Below are 19702 nucleotides of genomic sequence, written 5' to 3' on the forward strand. Positions count from 1 at the left end.
ATTACGGTGTGTTTAAGCATTCAAAAAATCAACTCCTTTTTTCTGCCAGAAAATACTTTATTTTGAATTGACTTCTGATTCCATATTACTTTGACTTTATCCTCTTATTTATATTCCACTGTATTAAGACTTTTGGTTACAAAAGTGACAAAAAAGCAAGTTCATACTAGCTTAAGGGAAAAAAAGAAAAAGAAAGGTATTGGCTTATCTAACTAACTGGGTGGTCCAGAGGAGGAAATTGCCTCAGGTACAGTTAGATCCAGGGAACCAATCCATGTTCTTAAGGTCTTCTCTCTTTGGAAGTTTTGCCTGTGATTCTATTTGCCTCATTCTCTCCTTGTTCCCATGAGTGGCAGTTGAAAGTAATTGCCAAGTGTTTCAGCTTACATGGGCCTCAATTAGCAAGCCCATTGGAAAGAGAGAGCTGTTGTCTCTGGGCATCAGTATAGTCTGTCCCAGTTAAGGACTCTGATTGACTCAGTTGAGTCAAGTGCTTATTCCTGTAACAATTACATAGTCAACAAACATATTTGGACCAGCCTGAGTAACCTGCTCACCCCCGTGATGAAAGATTGGGAGCAAGGTGGAGAAGGCTAATGATTGACAGCCTCACCAGGACCACATAGAGTAGAGAACAGTTTCTCCAATAGAAAGGGAACACTTCATAGATGTGTAAGGATGAAAAAATGTTCTGGGTAGGGAAGAAAAATCAATAGTATTACAGTCCACTGTATTAAAATACATTTAAAATATTTTTGACATATTCTAATAAGGCACTCCATTCCTTCTAAATTCCAATTAACTAAAAAATACAAATAGAAAATTTGCTTTAAAATAGTCATTTAATTTACTGAAATTTTATAATCTTGACATCCTTTGTCCAATGGTCTATTTGCATTTGCATGATAATTTTACTTAATAATAACATTATTCTTTCCTTCTTTCTTTGGTTGGGATTGTAGTGTAAGGAAATCAAATCCATTTTGGAAAAATAATTAGTTTTTTGTGATATTTTGTGAGAAAACTAAAGTGGTGGCATTAGGTTACATAGCCAAAATTAAGTGCCAAATGTTTATTTCTTAACATTAATCTGTTGGGCTACAAAAGAAGATGACCTTTAGAGGCTCACTTGTTTTTGAAAGCAAATTCAGTTGAGTAGAAGGACATTAAAAAGGGGGATAAAATGGTTAAGATTTATGATTAAATGTACCATCAGTGTAAATTATGATGCGTAAATGCGTAACTTCTCAGTTATATCTCATTTTCCCCCCTGAAATAATAATTCCTAATTTATTTGGAAGCATATTTTTGAAAACTTACTGTGTTCAAGACACTTTTCTGATGTTGGGTTACAGAGATGGATATGGTACCCTTGACTTTTCTGAGCTTACAATTCTTAGGGATATGTGTTTGTAAAGTCAATAGAACTGATAAAGCTTTTTTTTTTTTTTTCTTTTCTATTCTTGTTGCATAGGGAAATAGTTTATTTGCCACTCTGGATTTCTGAAAAATCAAATAGAACAAGTATAGACTTATCATGCTTGTCAGGTCTATTTCATGTTTTATTTAATGAAACAAGGGAGTGGGTAAAGAGGTCTAATATGAAATAATATATGCATCAAAATGAAAAACATTTTGAGACTCAATTTCTTTAGATTCTGAACAAATAGTACATTTATTATTACTTTACCCCATAATTTCAGTGCACTTTTTATGGAAAGTCTATTTATCCTTTAGGAAAGCATTAAATGATTATTCTGAGTTTGTACTGAACAAAAGAAAATAAAAAAATCAGAGACATATAAACTTTTGTTTCATATCACAATGCACTTTGGGGCGTATTTCTATGGTATAGTGAGAAAGGAAGACCTGCTAATATGATTTGTTATGAAAACTGCAATTATAACATGCAGAAGAACTTAAATGTTGTTTCGCTATTTTGTTTCACAATTTGTGATATGGGCATAATTTCACCAACAGTATAATCAGAACTACTCATCTGTTATGTTTGGAGCAGAGAGGAGTAAAAGGCAATGATTATAACTTACATTCTTCCCTAGATTTATTAGAGTAAAAGTTTGTTTAGAATTTGTCACTTGTGCTTATACTACTCACTTACTTGCAAAGGGAGAGAAAATCCATATTTAGAAATGGGTCAGTGCAGAACATGCTGTATTGAGCAACTGGCATTTTGAAGCTCCAAGCATTTAAAAAAAACAAACACAACCAAAACACGTAACTACAAATTGCAATTGTTTTTCATTGATGTATTACCTCTTACAGAAAAATACATTTGGTGGGAATGTTTCACAGCTAGAGAGAAAATAAAATCATATCTGAATGTTGAAAGGTAAAAAAGCAAACAAGAAATGATTGTGAGAAACAATCTTTCCAGTTGTTTTAGCTGCTTATTTTATGCACATGTGTGGCTAACTACTAACGCTTCATTTTAGGGGGATCTTTTTTGGGGAACTAATGCTGTGCAGTGATTTTTCCTTATGAGATTTTAACTTGGAATGCTTCATATTTGGGATGAACTCCTGTAGTGCTTAAGCTTCTCAGTGAGTCAGAAAAAAAGTAGCTTTTTTTTTTAGACCTTATTATTATTCTTACTGATATTTTCTGACATGCTGTATGACATGGAAATTAACAGTTTCTATTTGTTAGGATACACTGAAGGTATTTGTAAATTATCTGTAACGTTCTGTTGTACATTGTGTTATATACTCAAAGTCAGTGTTAGAAAATTATTGCTAGAATGAATATTTTGAATTTTGAATAAGGTTAAAAATGTTGGAGATGTTTGGGTAGCATATTGAATTTCAGTGTGAAGAAATAATCTGGTTTTTTTGGAAAAATCTTTTTATTTAGAATTGACCTTAAAAAAGAAAGTCACATTCATTCAATGGGACTTAATATCCTTTTGCTCTTTCACATATACTATCCAGAATCAGCCCTCTTTTTAAAAGAAGATGCATATCTTAAATTTGTTCCTTTTCATGTTGTTTTTATTGTTTCTTTTTCTCTTTGTTAAAAAAAATGTTATTTTTGCATTTGGCTCAATGCCTTATGAGTGCCATTGATTACCAAAATTTGAACTATACAAATAAGTTTTCCTTTCATTGTGTGTGACCAAAGATGTGATTTGATTGACTCAAGTAGCCCCTCATTAAGCTCTGTAATTTTAAATATACTTAACTGTTTATTGTTACATACCCCATTTATCTGTCTTATAGCCAAAATGCTTGTGCTTTTTATTAGAAAGTTTTACATTTACTCTTCAATTAATTCAATAAATATTAATTGAGAAGCTGCTGTTTATAACATTGTGTTATATACCTTTTATATTAGATTGGTTTTAAATATGAAGTATTATTATTCATTATAAAAGTTTTTACATAGTTTCTTCTGGAATGGGCTCTATTTTCCAAATACAGTAGCCTTACCGTCACCATTTAGAAATTGGAAAAAATATAGATTTTTAAAATCTGTCTTGGTTTATACTAGTTGTAGGAAGTGGGTTTTTGTTTGTTTGTTTTATTTAAACTGGATGCTTGATCTTCAAATCATAAGACCTAGATATTGCTCCCAAATTCAACATGAACTTCCAAGACACTGTAGGTCCTAAGTAATATTTTACTTCATTCCCCCCCCCCATCTTAACTAATTCCATGCTAAATTTTATCTTGGATATAGCCCAACTATAATTCTTTACTAATTAATCCCATTTTATCTTCAATGCCAGAAGAAAAAGGCCACAGCTATATTCATTGTATGCATTTTTTAAGGCCATGATGTGGCTTTTACTACTTCCTACATGTTCTATATTTGTCATTATAACATGTCCATTATGTAAACATGTTCAGGAACTTACAAGATCTCAATCAAAATATGGTTTCATATGTATCTTAAAATATCTAAGAAAGAAGAAATCAAGTCTGATGCTATCTGGTTGTTTCTGCTGTAGATGTTTCAGTGATTAACACTGTCACTTCACCTGGTTATTATTCAGTCCATATAAAGATCTGATCCTAACCCTATAGGCAAGAGGGATGAGAAATTGCTTCGTGGCCACTGGGATTCTTGGAAGAGTTGTGTCTCTGACTTAGCAGCGGTTCTCACCCGGCCACAAATCTTGCCAGTTCTGGCTCCAAAGTGCATATCTGCCCCTTGTTGCTCTGTATGCAAATTGGACCTTTAGTGAAATCCTGCAGCCTGACCACATGCACTAGACGCAGACTCGATCCAAATTACTTTGGAATATGCCTGGAATATCCAGGGTGAAACACCATTCTGATACTCCATTCAAGTCGAACTTCTGGGAAGGGACAGCACAATGGAATCTACTTTCATCTCCTGCCAAACATCTGTATCTCAGAGAGGCCAGCGGGCAGAGCTGACTCCTAAGGCTGCATCTGGTCTTTCCACTAACCAAAACTAACCCAGAGGGGGCCATTACCAACCTTATCTTATCCTACCCCACTCCCTTGACAAATAGAGAAATTCCGTGAAATTCATGTTTACAGCGTTCACCAAACTATTGAGAGTATTCTGAGGATCTAAATTGTACAAAGAACGTATCGAAATTGTATACGAGTTAGAAACAACAGAAAATAAATAGCTATAATTTGTAAGGATGAATGCTATTGTTCCGCCTGCAGTTTTATCCCAAACAACTCAGAAGAGGGGAAATACTTGGATTTTCACTTTCTTATGACATGTATTCAAGACAAATACATTTTAAATAGGACAGAAAGTTTTGATAATGAGAAACAACAGTGACGGTTACAGGGATTAAATATATAAAACCATCTTTAGTCATTTAATTCACAGTTTGGGACAACAAGCTGGAATGTAGACGCTTTACACAAAGTAACAGAATTTAGAATTCTATATATTTCAGCCTCTTTTCTATTATAGATTTGTACTGGTTTATGAACACAGGTCTTGCAGATGGTCTCGTGTATACCATCAGCTGCTCTGCCTAAACCTCTCCCTCCTGGAAGTTCACACTTTTACCTCCTACCCAACCTGTGCCCTGTGGGTGTAACTGTAGGTTTAAAGACCCTGTGGTTCACAGATTCTGGAGGGAAAGAGACTAAGAAAAAGAGTAACAGAGGGACAGACATGTAGGCAGACCTTGTTTTCCAATGTTGGCATCCCATTTTAGAAAATGTTTTCCCTCATGCTGCTTGCGTTTCTTGCTTTACTAATGTTTATGTTGCCTGCATTTCCATGTATAGGGATTTTCATGGTTTAACAAAATATATCCTCCTGAGGCTATAATCCTGTCCAGGTTGTTTGAACGGTCATGCATTCACATGTTCACATTCATATATCAGTATGAATGCGTTCATGACATGAGAACAGCTATGTTGAAGTGGAATATTTGGGGAGATAGGGCAAACGTGGATCGTAATTGTGTTTAGAAAAAGAGTGTCTCTGTGTGTCTAGAAACCCAGGTGAGACAATGAGAGGGGAGGGACACAGACTCATTTAGTCTGTATCAAAAATTTGCCTCTCCACGTCAAGAAAAAATAAAGAAAAACCAAACCAAACCAAACAAAATCACCAAACTTCTGCCTTCTGGCTCTGAATGTGCCTTTCTGTTCCCAGGACTCAGGCAAATTCTAGAGTTTTAGAACTATGAAACCTAAATACCATTGACATCATTACTTTTACGGAAAAAAAAATCTGTCCTAAGATCGAATAACAAATTAATTTTTCTAAGTTTGATTTTAGTTTCCAAGTGCTTGTTGTGTTCTTATACCAGTATTAGGACCTCTGGTAGCTTGTTGTTCTGGTAGCCTGGCTTGTCTTTTAGCTTCTAGATGATCCTGAGAAGTAAAAAGTACAAGTGTTTTATCTGTGCAAAACCAAATTTGAGAAAGAAAGCGGTAATAAAGTAAGACAATAGAGAAAAATAAATACATAAAAAGAGAGAGGCCCCTAACCATTTGGTTATCCCATATATTACTAACTCATAGGATGATCTACAATTTGAATTAATTCACAGTCAGTGGTGTTGGGAACTTTAAAACAAACCTGTAAAAACCCCATAAATAAAAGTGAAAGCTTAGTGACATAATTTTGAAGATAAGAAATAAGCCCGATTTTAGATTGTTTTTTGTTTTTTGTTTTTTTTTAAAGTATTTGTTTATTTATTTATTTATGGCTGTGTTGGGTCTTCGTTTCTGTGCGAGGGCTTTCTCTAGTTGTGGCAAGCGGGGGCCACTCTTCATCGCGGTGCGCGGGCCTCTCACTATCGCGGCCTCTCTTGTTGCGGAGCACAGGCTCCAGACGCGCAGGCTCAGTAATTGTGGCTCACGGGCCCAGTTGCTCCGCGGCATGTGGGATCTTCCCAGACCAGGGCTCGAACCCGGGTCCCCTACATTGGTAGGCAGATTCTCAACCACTGCGCCACCAGGGAAGCCCCTAGATTGTTTTTTAAGTACATATTTTTTTTTTTAATTAATTAATTAATTATTTTATTTTTGGCTGTGTTGGGTCTTTGCTTCTGTGCGAGGGCTTTCTCTAGTTGTGGCAAGTGGGGGCCACTCTTCATCGCGGTGCGCGGGCCTCTCACTATCGCGGCCTCTCTTGTTGTGGAGCACGGGCTCCAGACGCACAGGCTCAGTAGTTGTGGCTCACGGGCCCAGTTGCTCCGCGGCATGTGGGATCTTCCCAGACCAGGGCTCGAACCTGTGTCCCCTGCATTGGCAGGCGGATTCTCAACCACTGCGCCACCAGGGAAGCCCCCCCTAGATTGTTTTGGATAGTATAAAAGGTGTCCAGGCAAAACAAGCAGGTAAATTTCACGAGTTTGTTGGATATTAGGTTTTGTAATGGGTAGACCATTTATCACAAGTCTGGAGGGTGGCAGAGGGCACTGATTAGAGGAATGGGCTTTGGACTCAATCAAACCGGGGGAGATCTGGCTCTGCTGTTTAAAAAGCTAATTGTTCTAGGACAATTTTTCAAAATCTCTCTAAGTTCCAATTTTCTCATCTGTAAAATGGGGATAAAGATAGTATGCATTCTTAAGACTTGGAAGGATTAATTGAAGAAATTTATATAAAGTGCTTAGCACAGTTCCTAGAACATAATAAGCACCCAAGAAATGGTAATTATTATTATTGTTAGAAATTCTTTTGAATTTTTGACTGCTGCTAGTTGTACTGAATTTACAAAGTTTGACTTTTGTCATCCATATTAACATTTGGGGATTTAAAAGTAGGGATTAGATAATAATGTACATATTTTTTTCATTTATAAATATTCCTTAATACTAATATTATTTTTTAAGTGAACAGATGCTTCAGTAGTATACTTTTTTCATGGTGATCATCAAGTTCTTTGCCAATTTATATATATATATATATACACACACATAAATGGACTCCAAAGTCTCAAATGATGCAATTTTGCATCTACTGTGTCCAGGACTTAGAGAACCCTGGTTTTTTTTGTTTGTTTGTTTTTTGTTTTTTGTTTTTTTTAATTTTATAGCTACTTTTTAAATTTTTATTTATTTATTTATTTTTGGCTGTGCTGGGTCTTCGGTTCGCGCGAGGGCTTTCTCTAGTTGCGGCAAGTGGGGGCCACTCTTCATCGCGGTGCGCGGGCCTTTCACTATCGCGGCCCCTCCCGTTGCGGGGCACAGGCTCCAGACGCGCAGGCTCAGTAGTTGTGGCTCACGGGCCCAGCTGCTCCGTGGCATGTGGGATCTTCCCAGACCAGGGCTCGAACCCGTGTCCCCTGCATTAGCAGGCAGATTCTCAACCACTGCGCCACCAGGGAAGCCCGAGAACCCTGGTTTTATTAATAGCATTTGGTTTGTCTTTAAATTCATTCTATGGTGCTATTAGCTCTCTTGATGTCAACTAAGGCCGACCTTTATTGGAAACTATTTTCTGTTTCTGTTGAGACTTAATGAAGGCAGATGGCAACATATATTTGAAGAAACATCCTTACAAGGTCCTCTGTTGTACAGGTGATGAAAGTGCAGAGTATGAAAGATAATGCATCAATTATCATAGATGGGACACCTGATCCAATGTTCAATCAATCAGTAACAGTATTTAAGTTGGTAAAAATTAACTAGTGTTCAAAATAGTTGTCCCATCTGTCAGTTGTCATTTAGTGATGACAATTTTAATGTAATAGGTCCATTCTGAGGTCTTGAGCATTTGAACTTGTGCAATTACTTGGTGAGACTAGATTATGAAGTGCTTTGTATTTATGGAAGTGCTTGTTTAAAAATTTAATGTAAACTGTTTGCATACGAATATTAAATCACAGCAACTTCTAGTTGTTCTTTTCTTAAAATAGCAACATGGTAAACTCTAGATAGAAAAACCAAATTTAGAGCAAATTTTATTTTCTAAAATGCATACACTTTCTTCTCTCCTTTCTTTCCCCACCACATTTTCTTGCTCTCTATTTTATCATGTGAAGATGGTTTAGGTGAACTTAGTTTCAAATTATGGGTCTCTGGATTTCCAACCTTTAAAATTTTTTGAAAGGCTAGATGCTTTTTCACATAAATTAACTTTATTTTGCTTTATCTTGGTCTTTTTATGATTGTTGATTTACTTACTAGATAGACATTTTTAATATTCTCATTAATTCGTGCATTCAATCTGTATTCTCTAAGCATTTTTTTTGTTGTTGTACTGTGTGTACAAAGCAATGTGCTAGTCCTGGAAGGCTAGCACAGTATAATATGATCCCATTTCTATGCTCAGAGTTTGTCTTCTAATAGAGGAGGTGATTCAACACTCAATAAGATCCTAAGAAATAAAAAAATCAAAATAAACTTTAGAGAAAGGTAGTAGTGTTCTGAGGGGGATTCATCAAGATTTTGTCAGATGGTGATGCCAATTTAATGACTCATGGTCTAAACTGCTTGTCTTTCAATGAATGTGTTACCTGAATCACTTTTTCATTCAATAATATCATTTCTATAGAACTCATTTTGTTAAAATAATTAAGTATGAATATTAAACTAATGTAAGGGTATTCTTATATATAAATGTATATTATACAAGTTACTGCAAGATGTAACCAACCTTTAGTTATTCTTAATCTCTGCTTAACGTAATTTAATTTTGTTAATCTCAGACTTGAATAGAACATAAATTTCTAAGTTTTCCTGAACTTATTCTTGAAAATCAAAATACTTTACAGGGGATAAACAGGGTCTGACTTCAGAACAGTAGACCATCAATGGCCCTTGAAGGTGTTTATTCTCCAGTCTTAAGGAGAGCTCCATTAGAATTGATCATTTGATCTTGCTATTAGAACTACCATTTTAGAAATGTTTTGATGGAATACATCAAATCAAAAGAGGAAGTCAACACAAACATTTGTCTTAATAGTTTGAGATCTGATTTAATTATGGCCAATATTTTTAGGAGAAAGAAAACCAACATAATTTCAGAAATTCACACAGGTCATTCTGGGTTGCATAGTCTTTGACACAGCTTTTGGAAAATCTCTTTATAATTTCTTGATTTACCTTATTCTAAGGAATTTTTAAAAAATGAGTTCTATTTCCAATAGACTCAATCTTTAAGCCTCTCTCATAATTTTCTTGATGTTTAAAACATTTTTCTGTAATGCTGATAGAGGTGTGCCTAAAATAACTAGTAAAAAGATTGTAAGCTAAGATCAGTCAGTTTCCTTAACAGGATTTATTTTAAAATAAATTCTTTCAAGAATTGTCACCAGATAAAGTAGATTTGGGGGCTTTATGTTTTCTTTTGACTGTCCATTTTCGAGGCTCAGTTCTCACTTTTATTTCAAATTGGTCAAAACTAAAGCAATAATGCCCCAATTTTGTTAGTTAGGGTATTAGCTTCATATTCCTTTGGCAAAACCTTTTTAGCTTCATATTCCTTTGGCAAAACTTTTGTATTCTGTTCCCTTCAGAGTCTTGTTATCTGAATTATGTCAAAATATTTAAAGATGTTAGTGATTTGAGATACTTCCCTTCCAAGAGGGCACATTAACCTTTGACAATGGTCCTCAATTCTTAAATGAACAAAGGTACTCACTCATCAAAGGAGTGAGTGTTGATTGTCAAAGATAAAATAGCAGACCACAAGGTGTTTGGGCCCTGACAGTCTTTGGGTGACTCTGGAATCTCTTTGGTTATTTATGAGTTTAAATAGACCTCACTTGGAATTTCTCAGATATAATATTTTATTCTATTTGTTTCCTAATTACTAAAACCTCAATCACTAAGTGAAAAGTGGATTCACTGGGAAATGACCTTAAAAAGTGCAAATGTTCCCTCTTTCAGAGAGGCATATTCAGCAACAAAAATTCCGTGATTTGACCCAGCTGTATTTTAGAGTCTGACAATTTATATTTCCACTGTTATTAAAGAAAGCACAGAAAGCATTTCTATATCCTGCTAAGGTCCTTCCTTCCTGTTTTAGTTATGAGCAGGAGATGCTAGAAACTACTGTACATCATCTGTCTTTAATGTCTGTCAAGAAAGAAATGTCGTTCAAATATCATCTGGAACTTGTCTGCCTTTGCTAATGTAGTGCAGAGCAGTTCTAAAAATAAAGGCAGGATTGTTGAGTCCATTAGGAGCAGCTTATTTCATCATTGTTGTTTTTCGCTCGTAGCCTTGTGCCTTGTATGGTGGTTTCTGTTTCTCAGAACAAGCTAAGAAGAGCCATTCTGTTCCTGTGCTCTGGGAATGCTGGAGTAGAGAGTCTGTCTTTTTGAGAATAATATTTGGCTCATACAAGGGGCCTGTGTTCTGCAAGTGTAATGTTTGATGCATGTAAGGAGGATTAGCGTCCATGGGAACTGAGGCAGAGAAATTGAATAGAAATGCCAGAGTCAAATAAAGAAGTGTTTATTTATTGATATTATGTTGAACCCTTTAATAGAAAACATTAAATTAGCATAATTAAATAGGAGGTCTGATTTTGCTATTTTGTTTTTGCCTGATGGGAAATTCAGCATTGATTTTATGGCTATCAGGAAATTTTAGTTATCTTTTCATGTCTAAGGTTCCCAGACTTTGAGGCAACAACCCACTTTATCTGTGCTTATCTGTATTTATTCTAATCAAATAAGGGTTCCTACAGAATACAATCTTAGAATATATACTGAAAGACGACACAGAAATTTCCTAAGAGCTTGGTAGCTGTATATGAGATGGTTAATAAAATTTTCTCCGCCATCTATTGAAGTTAAAGGGAGGACCACAGATTATTAGTAAGCTTATAATTCACTTTACATGTTATGATTTAGTGCTATACCTTGGTCTTCTTTTTTTCCTTTTTAGATACTAGCTCAGTCGTGCACTGAAATCCTGGAATTACGGCCCTCAAGCGTCTGTGTGGGGGGTAAGTGGTTAGAATTTAAAAATACCTTGCAAGAAGTTGTACTTTTTTCCTAGTTAAAATATACGATTTGAAACTCATGTTGGAAAGAGAATAGCAAAATTAATTTTTTGGCATCTTTTTCTGTAAGAATTTTTAAATAATTCCTTGAAATATTTCTATTTTAAATTCAAATTTTTAAGATTGGAGTGTTATTTTAAATAATGAACATATTGTGTGACAGGCTTTTAAAATCTTCTGTATATTTAGTTCATGTTTGAGACCTTTCCTATGACAAGTAAAATAGAAAATTTTCTCTTTTATCTGATTATACAAACAGTCAGGTATCTGTAGACATTGAGCTCCATGCCTTGATGACCTGGCCAAAGTACAGTACATGCCAGCTCAGGGCCCATAAAGAAGTGATTTATGGGTGGATGGCAGGAAAGAAGCAGGTGGCTTCATCAGTTGGTTCTAAGAACAGACTCGGGTTTTAGCACTTTCAAGCCATCCAACCCAAAGAGAGTGCGATTCTCTCTAGCCTATACTATGTCTACTTCAAGTCTCACCTGGAGTCCATTTTAACCTGACTTTTCTTTCAAAGGAAAAACATTGGGTCTGGTGGGGAAGGAAATGTGCTGTGCAATTTACTGCAGAACCTCCCAAATGCTGGACATGGGATGAAGTTCTACATCTTTTGGACTCCTCCATTAATGATTACTGAAGAGTTCAAGAGGAATAGTGCATTTGAACATTCCAGAGCAGGATGGCATTCTATGCATTTAGGATTTTACCTAATCCTCATAACAACACTATTCGACAGTTTTATAACCCCGGGTTCACGGATGGGGAAACTGAGACAGAGACATGTTCAGTACTTGCTATTAGTAAATGTCCTGTTAGACTCTTGTCTGTCTCACTCCTAAAGCTCATGTTCTTTTTCTGAGTCACATTTTAAGTTTCACTTGCACTTTATTTTAACTTATAAGAAAATTCCTTTTATAATACACTGAATGGAGAGTGGCATGGCAGTATTTTCTTCCACAGTTAATTACTCTATATGTGTTAGATTATTTCAGATAGGAGGTCTCCGAGAGGATTGAAAGTTGATCACTATTAAAATAGTTGACATACCACCTTGCAACTAAGCAGCAAACATTTAGATGCCAATCAAAACATTGATTGGCAACTAAAATTTTCTTCTAGCATATTATTTCACTCTCTAACATTTAGCGACTGCTCTTACACAGAATATGGGTTCAATCAACCTCTTTTACCTATTGGCCATAGATTATTATTAGTCCAAAATGCATGACCCTTGATGAGTTATAAGTTTGTATGCAACAGAAAATAAAACTAGAATTAAGGATGTGAAGAAGCTGTTAAAGAAGAGCTATGTACGGGGTGTCATAGATTAAAGAAAATATAATACACGACTGTTCTAAGAACCAGATAATATGAGGCATTAACTTCTTTACGTTCTCATACCTCAGTTCCTAAGACAAGAGGAAAACAAAGAGTTTTCTTTCCTGTGGATATTTTCTTCAGGATAGAATTTGGGCAAGTTTGTATGGTGTTTGTCTGGGATGACTGTTATGCTTCAATTCTAAAATCTTGGTCACTATTGGAAAACACTCTGTTCAAAAAATAAAGTAACGCATCTCTACGTGGCAGCGAAGGGTATCTTCACTGTACGTACCTGGAGGGTCTAAGAAAGCAAGTAGGACCATGTCTTCGTTGTTATTAGTTGGCTGAATAGTAGTAAAAAATTCATTCTTTGTACCTTGATACTTTTGTTTCAAGTAATGCTTTTTGTTGTTGTTTTTGTAAAGTAGTGATTAAATTTTTTATTTTTCCTTTTACTTCTAGAGGAATTTCAAATAGTTCTGAATGGAAGAGGATTCAACTTGGGCAGTCGGAATGGCAGTGTTCTCTGTACTTACACTGTTAATGAAACATACACCAAGAGTAGGTCTCCATAATTTCAATATTGCTTTAATGTCTCCATAGTATATCAGCATCAAGTGTTTTCCTCTTTTCCCCAACTGAAACCAACTGTGCTATATTTTTTTATCAGAGGGGAAAGAAAGGAAGTCCAATGATAATACAAGTAGTAATAATAGCTACTTAATACTTATTTAATAATGGCAACATTTGTTCATAACTTAATAAGTGCTGGACCCCATCCTAAGTAGCCTCATTATACAAATGATGCCCTTGTGGCTGAAAGAGTCAAATAACTTGCCTGTGGTGACACAAGTAATAATGGGCAGAGCTGAGAGTTGAACCCAGTTTTCCTGACTGCACTCCGTACGGACTCTATCCACCGCCTGATTTAATTGCCTCTTTCTCCAGATTTGTTTCTTGTAACTCTTGCCTGAAAATCTAACTGTCTTGGACTACTCTACTACTTATTGCCTTATTTTATTGTCACTTGTTATCTTTATCTAATTTCCCAATAATTTGTCAGCCAGTTTCCTGAAGACAGGCTTTTTGCCTTATAGATATATCTCCAATGCCCACCTGGCACAGTGTTTGTTGATAATTATCATATTTAGGGAATTAGGTTTTATTTTCCCTCACTTGGCTTTCAAAATAGGAGAAGATGAGTGTAACATTTTTATCTTCATTTTGAGAAAAACTTCTGCTCTTTAAATAGATCTTAGTATGCTGAGCGTTTTGGGTCTCTATTAAGACATTTTCTCCTCATTGATGATTATATTGTCTTCTAAAATTTTATACTGTAAGGCAGATGCTGCAACTCTGTGAACTCTGGTGGAATTATTTTTTGAGAGGTTCATCTACAATTTTGTTGTTTATCTGATGGTTCTAAACCCTCCAATTAGCACAGCTTTGGCTACATACACAGTCACTGCTCCATACGTTTGTTGAATTAAAGTGGTGAGGATCTCAGCATGGTAAATGCCATCAGTAATTCCTCTCTTTCTTATTAAGATCATCATTTTGGTAAGGAAAGACAATAATATTTGTAAAAAACTTTCTTCCTAGTAGGTTCTACAACTGAAGAGGACAAAATAATTTTACCATTTTTATTCAGTAGTCATCTGTATCTAAGCATTAGCTTTACCTTACTCCTTTTGATTACATATTTGAGTTGATTATAATATAAACATATTTTACACTTAGCTACATAGGATTGAATTTATTAAAGTAAATCTCAAATAAATTGAGTCAGATTGTATTTTCATCATTTGTATTCTAACATTATCCATCTAATTATGTAACTTTTCTGAGTATTTATAGTCTAGATCATTTTTCTCATATGCTATTAAAATTGCAAGGCAATTTAAGCATTCTATAAAATGTGTTTATATATTATAAACCCAATTATTTTATTAAACTCTTGAAAGAAATGTATTATCCTTTGGACATTTGTCTTCTCTATCATTTTTAAATTCTGCTTTTAAAATATATATAATTTTTCCTTGAAAATCTAATATATTGGCAAAATTGAGGGAGAAAAGGTAATAATTTTATAGTATCTACAAGCTGTATGTGAACTTAATCTATATCAAAAAATCATAATTTATGATTTACCAGTACTATATATCAATGAGGCATATAATCTCTTCCTGTTTTTCATTCTGTGTTCCTTCTCTTTCTTTAGATGAGTATCTTTTTGTTTTTTTTCATGCTAATATATCTAATGTCCCACACTTGAACTCTGATTGCTGCGTCTCTTCATATTTTTAATGAAACTGTGTGAGATACATAAAACCCTTTATTGATTAAATGACATTTTATTTTATAGGTGTAATGCCAGTGAGTGTGGAAAGTAATTCTATGCTTTGTCCTGCACCTACCCTGAATGAAGTTGGACAGTAAGTACTTTATTAAAAACATTTAAAAACTTTTTAGCTACAAATTATAAGGAAATGATGACAAAATATACATTGGTTGTTTTATTTTATCTTTTCTTGATATACAGATTAAACATGAAATAGTAAATCCTAGGCAAATCACTCTGGTTAGTACTAGTACTTTAACTATACATATTCTTAGTAGGTTGAAAAGGGTAAAGTCTGTTTTATCTTTTTTCTTAAATATTGATTAAAAGGCTCTATAAATATTTATCTGGATAGATTTGAGAACTATTGTTAGAGCCTTTAAATAATAAAGCCATAGCCATTATTTTGAACTTTAGAGTATTGAATTTACACACACATACATACACATACACACAAGAGTTTCAAAGTGGGATTTTGACTAATTACTATAGTGTTTAAATATTAAGATTGAAGAGCAAAAGGAACATGGCTCAATAAGGCGCAACTTAGACTAGGAAATATTTGTGCATTAATTTGTGTCCCAGTCCTGTTAAGGAGTATATTTTCATGTTCTTTGGTGTGGCAATAAACCATGATAGCTGGATAAAATAAGGGATATTTAGTTTGGAAGAAGGGCTTTTATTTTAATCACCTATATACAGATAATTTCACCATCAACTTAATATTTCCATGTGTGATTTTTTTCCCCCTGCCCTCTCTATTAGGCAGGAAATGATTGCAGATAGTTCAAATGTTCTCTTGTCCAACAGTAGTAGATGTAATATGCTTAGGATAATGGATAGGAAGCAGTTTTCAAGAATCACTATATACTGATCTCAAACCTTCCTCTGGATCAGAGGAAACTAAAATACTAAGGCCCCAATCCAAAGTCTGGATTAGTGTTCAGAGAGTGAAGATTATATTTTCCTTTGTGGAACCTAAGAAAATCATTTTAGTAGTTTGAAGTTAACTTGAGCACTTAACTTTTGTGGATGCTTAAATATTCAAGATATCTGTTGGACATCGCTTCTGGTCATCCAAGTAAATTGGAGCAGTGTCAGCTTTCTATTTGAAATTGATTGTAAAGAGCTGCATAATATAACTTATAAAAGCAAGACTATCAGAATCTATTTTCTTTCTATAAAAAAGTATTCGTTTTCTGAGTCATATAATAATCTGGTATTGGTAACATGCTTATGGCCAAATTAGACTGGCCTTGGAATTTAAGGCCCATCCATTTTACGTGGAGCCATCTGTACCACAAGGGCACAGTGGGACTCAATGGCTTTCTGAGTAATAGTCTTGTATTAGCAACGATAAATCTGTTGACTTAAAGTTTGGTCTTATTTTATTGAATCTATAAGTCCATATTGATTCTCCTGATCATTCTCTGCAGTCTACTTTCAGAGCTGTCTTCTCTCTCTTAGTCACTGGCAGCTCCATCCTTTTTGTTGTTCAGGTAAAAAACCTTTGACTCATTATTGATCCCTTTTATGCAGCCCATAAGCAAATCTTAGCTCTGATTTCAAAACATGTTCAGAATCCAGTCCTTCCCCACCACCTCCACGGATACCACCCTAGACCAAGCTACTGTCATTTCTTGCTTAGGTTATTAGCCTCTCAACCCATCTTTCTTCTTCTGTCCTTGGCAAAAGTGATCCTGTTAAAATAGATCAGTTTATGTCACCCCTCCTCTTAAAATCCTTGATAATGAGTTCCTCATTACATTTAGAGTGCAAGTCTAATCACTGCAATGTTCTATAAGGTTCTACAAGATCTGGCCCTCACTGCATCTCCAACTTCATCCTCTTTTTGCCCCTTCTGTTATGGTCACACTGGCCTCTTTGTTGTTCTTTAACCACCTGAGCTTATTCCAGTGGCTTGAAAGGCTCCTTCATTCTTGTCTCACTCTCTCAACTTCAAGTTTTGTTTAACACATCACCTTCTCAGTAAGCCCTTGCCAGTCACCCTATTTAATCATACAATCTTCCCCCTCCCTTGAGTTTAACAGTCTCTATTCTCTTTTCATGGTTCACTTTTTCTCCAAAGCATTTATTTGCTTGTTATTGTGTCTCCCTCCTGCTGGGATGAATTTGGTTTATTTTGTTTCTTTCTGTATCTCTAGCACTGACACAATGCCTGACAGATAGTAGATTCACTAATTGTTTGTTGCATGAAAGAATGAATACATTTTTCTCAAACATTTTGATTTACTATTTATATAAAGAGCTAAAAGAGTGCATTTGATTACTGGGTATATCAGGTAGGAGAAAGATGATCAGAATTCTGTTTAGGGGATCATACCATTTAAGAGAGCAGGAAACTATCTTGACCTTTTCATAGTAATGACTAGTTAAGTAATGACTAGTTAAGGAAGACAGCTTACTTTCTTCTCCAAAGTAGTTATAAAATGCAATATACCTGTTTTATCCAACACTGAATTTGTTTTCTCTAGAATTTGCCTTGGGGCACAGTCTCCTTTTTAAAAGACTGCCATAGGTACTGCTGGTATTCTTTAGTGATTTGCTAAATACTCAGAAGATGTGATTTTAAAAAATCATATAAGACATAATAAATATCAAGCACGAGAAAAAATCATTTGTTTGCTTTTTGACATTAATATTTCACCTACAAGCAAGCTGAGAATGCTTTGGAAGGCGATCTGTCTAAAATAATTACTTTTGCTTCTTTTTTGTCTATCAAGTACATGACACCACTGAGGCAAAATATGTGAAGATTTTATTTGTTAATGTATCGGACATTTGGCGACATCATTATTTGTTCTACTAAGTACGTTGCAAGTAATTTGGACCTTTCCTTTGCCTTGAATTTCCTTCAGATACTTTTGTAGGCGATGAGCTCTCTTATGATATTGGATTAAAATCAACACAACTGAAACAGTTTAGCCTTGTAAGGTGACTGTGCTTAATATGTTTATCTAATTAGCTTTTGGCTAAGGATTCAAAACCATTAAGTAGCTAGTTAGTCTATGTTTCAAATAAACACATCTGGCCCAACAATGAATGAAAGTGTTTCCTGTGTGAGGGTGACAGATGTGGTGATGGTTCCCCCTGTTCTCTCACTTAAATAATTAACAGCATGCTGGTGAAGTAACCCTAGACAGACAGCCTCAAAGCCAGATGCACAGTCTCAGAGCTGGAGCCACGGACATGTGTCTCGTCTCATTAGTGTGCTCTATCAGTTCCTTTCTCATCTTTATGTTACTTCCTGAATTACATTTTCTTTGAGGATTATTCCTTTAAAAATCGAGGGCTCGTGAATTTTGGTTTGAAAGAGGCTTGACATGAAGATGTTTTACTTGGAGATGGGAACTAAGAATGTAGCAGAGTAGCTAGGACATAGGTTTGCATTTGGAAATTGATGTCGTGGAGTAAACAAAAGTTAAAGCTATCTGGGCAAATCTTATCCAGGTTTATCATTGCTTAGCATTGTTGGAATGGGTCTTTGGAGTCATTTCTTTGAGAGACATTGAAATTTAATCTCTATGTATTAAATTTCTTTATCTGGTATAGAATTTTAGACTAAAATGAACATATTTTTAGTTTTTAAACAGAAAGAATGCAAAGGTGAGATTGTTCTTTCTGAGATTGTTCTTTCCTATTTTTTTTCATTAGACACAATTTAATTAAAAAATGTCATATGGTTAAACAAATTGTCTTACCTAGAAAAATCTGTAGATTGTTTGGGAATTAATTTCTGCCAGTGGTTCATTTGAACCAAAATGTCTTAAGTTTGAGTAGGAAGGACTCTGTGAAGTTCTGCAGATCCTACCCTTTTGAGGGCCGTGGTCTCCTGGTGTAATGTGCAGGTGTCACCCATTCTTGCAAAATGGGCTTATTCTCTGACCCTTGTTTAGTGAGACATCAACAATAGCACAGCTGCTCTGCAATAGTTGAGATCTCAAACCTGTAATTTGGCAAGAAGAACAGAGCAAATTGGGTAAATATACATAAACACATTGTGAAGAAAGAAAAACAGAACAGAATGAACCAGATCCTGATCCTACAGCTTGTTTGATAGATTTAAGGAGGCATATGGTATAGTTAAATGTGCTTTCAAAAACATTGGCCAGAATCTTCTGGCAAATATGAAATAAATATCTAAATCAGATGAAACTGATAGTATTAGTTCCCTTAAAAGGCAGCGTGGAAAGACAGTTGACAGAGGGTTTAAGTAAGAAGTGGTGGGACATCAGTGTATGTGGAAAATTTGAAGCATCTGATACTGAAGGATCACTGAGATGCATGTGTGGCAGACTTGGGGTTAGAGCCTGACTTGGTAATGGAATCTTATTTTCCTCAATGTTGTGATTTTTTTTTAATATAATACATCTTGCCTGGAATAAAATTAATTCCATTTCCCTTTCTTGGTTTGACAAATTCTGCCTTTAGCACAGCTTCTCACATGAACAGTTAAAAGAAATATATATATATACCTATATATGCATGGTTATGTGAATTTATCAATTTGTTTTTTTTGAGAGGGAGACATGACAAAATTTTTTTTTTATTAGAAAAATTCCTTAAAAAAACAAAGAACTGAGGT

General features: G+C 35.0%; 1 protein-coding gene across 1 annotated transcript in view; it reads left to right on the forward strand.

Moving 5' to 3' along the window:
• ANTXR2 (ANTXR cell adhesion molecule 2) overlaps positions 1-19702 on the forward strand; it is a 161951-nt gene that overhangs the window by 24093 nt on the left and 118156 nt on the right. The window contains exons 8-10 of the mRNA XM_036853450.1: positions 11312-11372; positions 13218-13316; positions 15121-15190. Of these exons, the coding sequence (XP_036709345.1) occupies positions 11312-11372; positions 13218-13316; positions 15121-15190 (230 nt within the window). The remainder of the gene's footprint in view (positions 1-11311; positions 11373-13217; positions 13317-15120; positions 15191-19702) is intronic.

This window comes from Balaenoptera musculus, chromosome 5, assembly GCF_009873245.2.
Source record: "Balaenoptera musculus isolate JJ_BM4_2016_0621 chromosome 5, mBalMus1.pri.v3, whole genome shotgun sequence".
In the NCBI taxonomy this organism is placed as follows: Eukaryota; Metazoa; Chordata; class Mammalia; order Artiodactyla; family Balaenopteridae; genus Balaenoptera; species Balaenoptera musculus.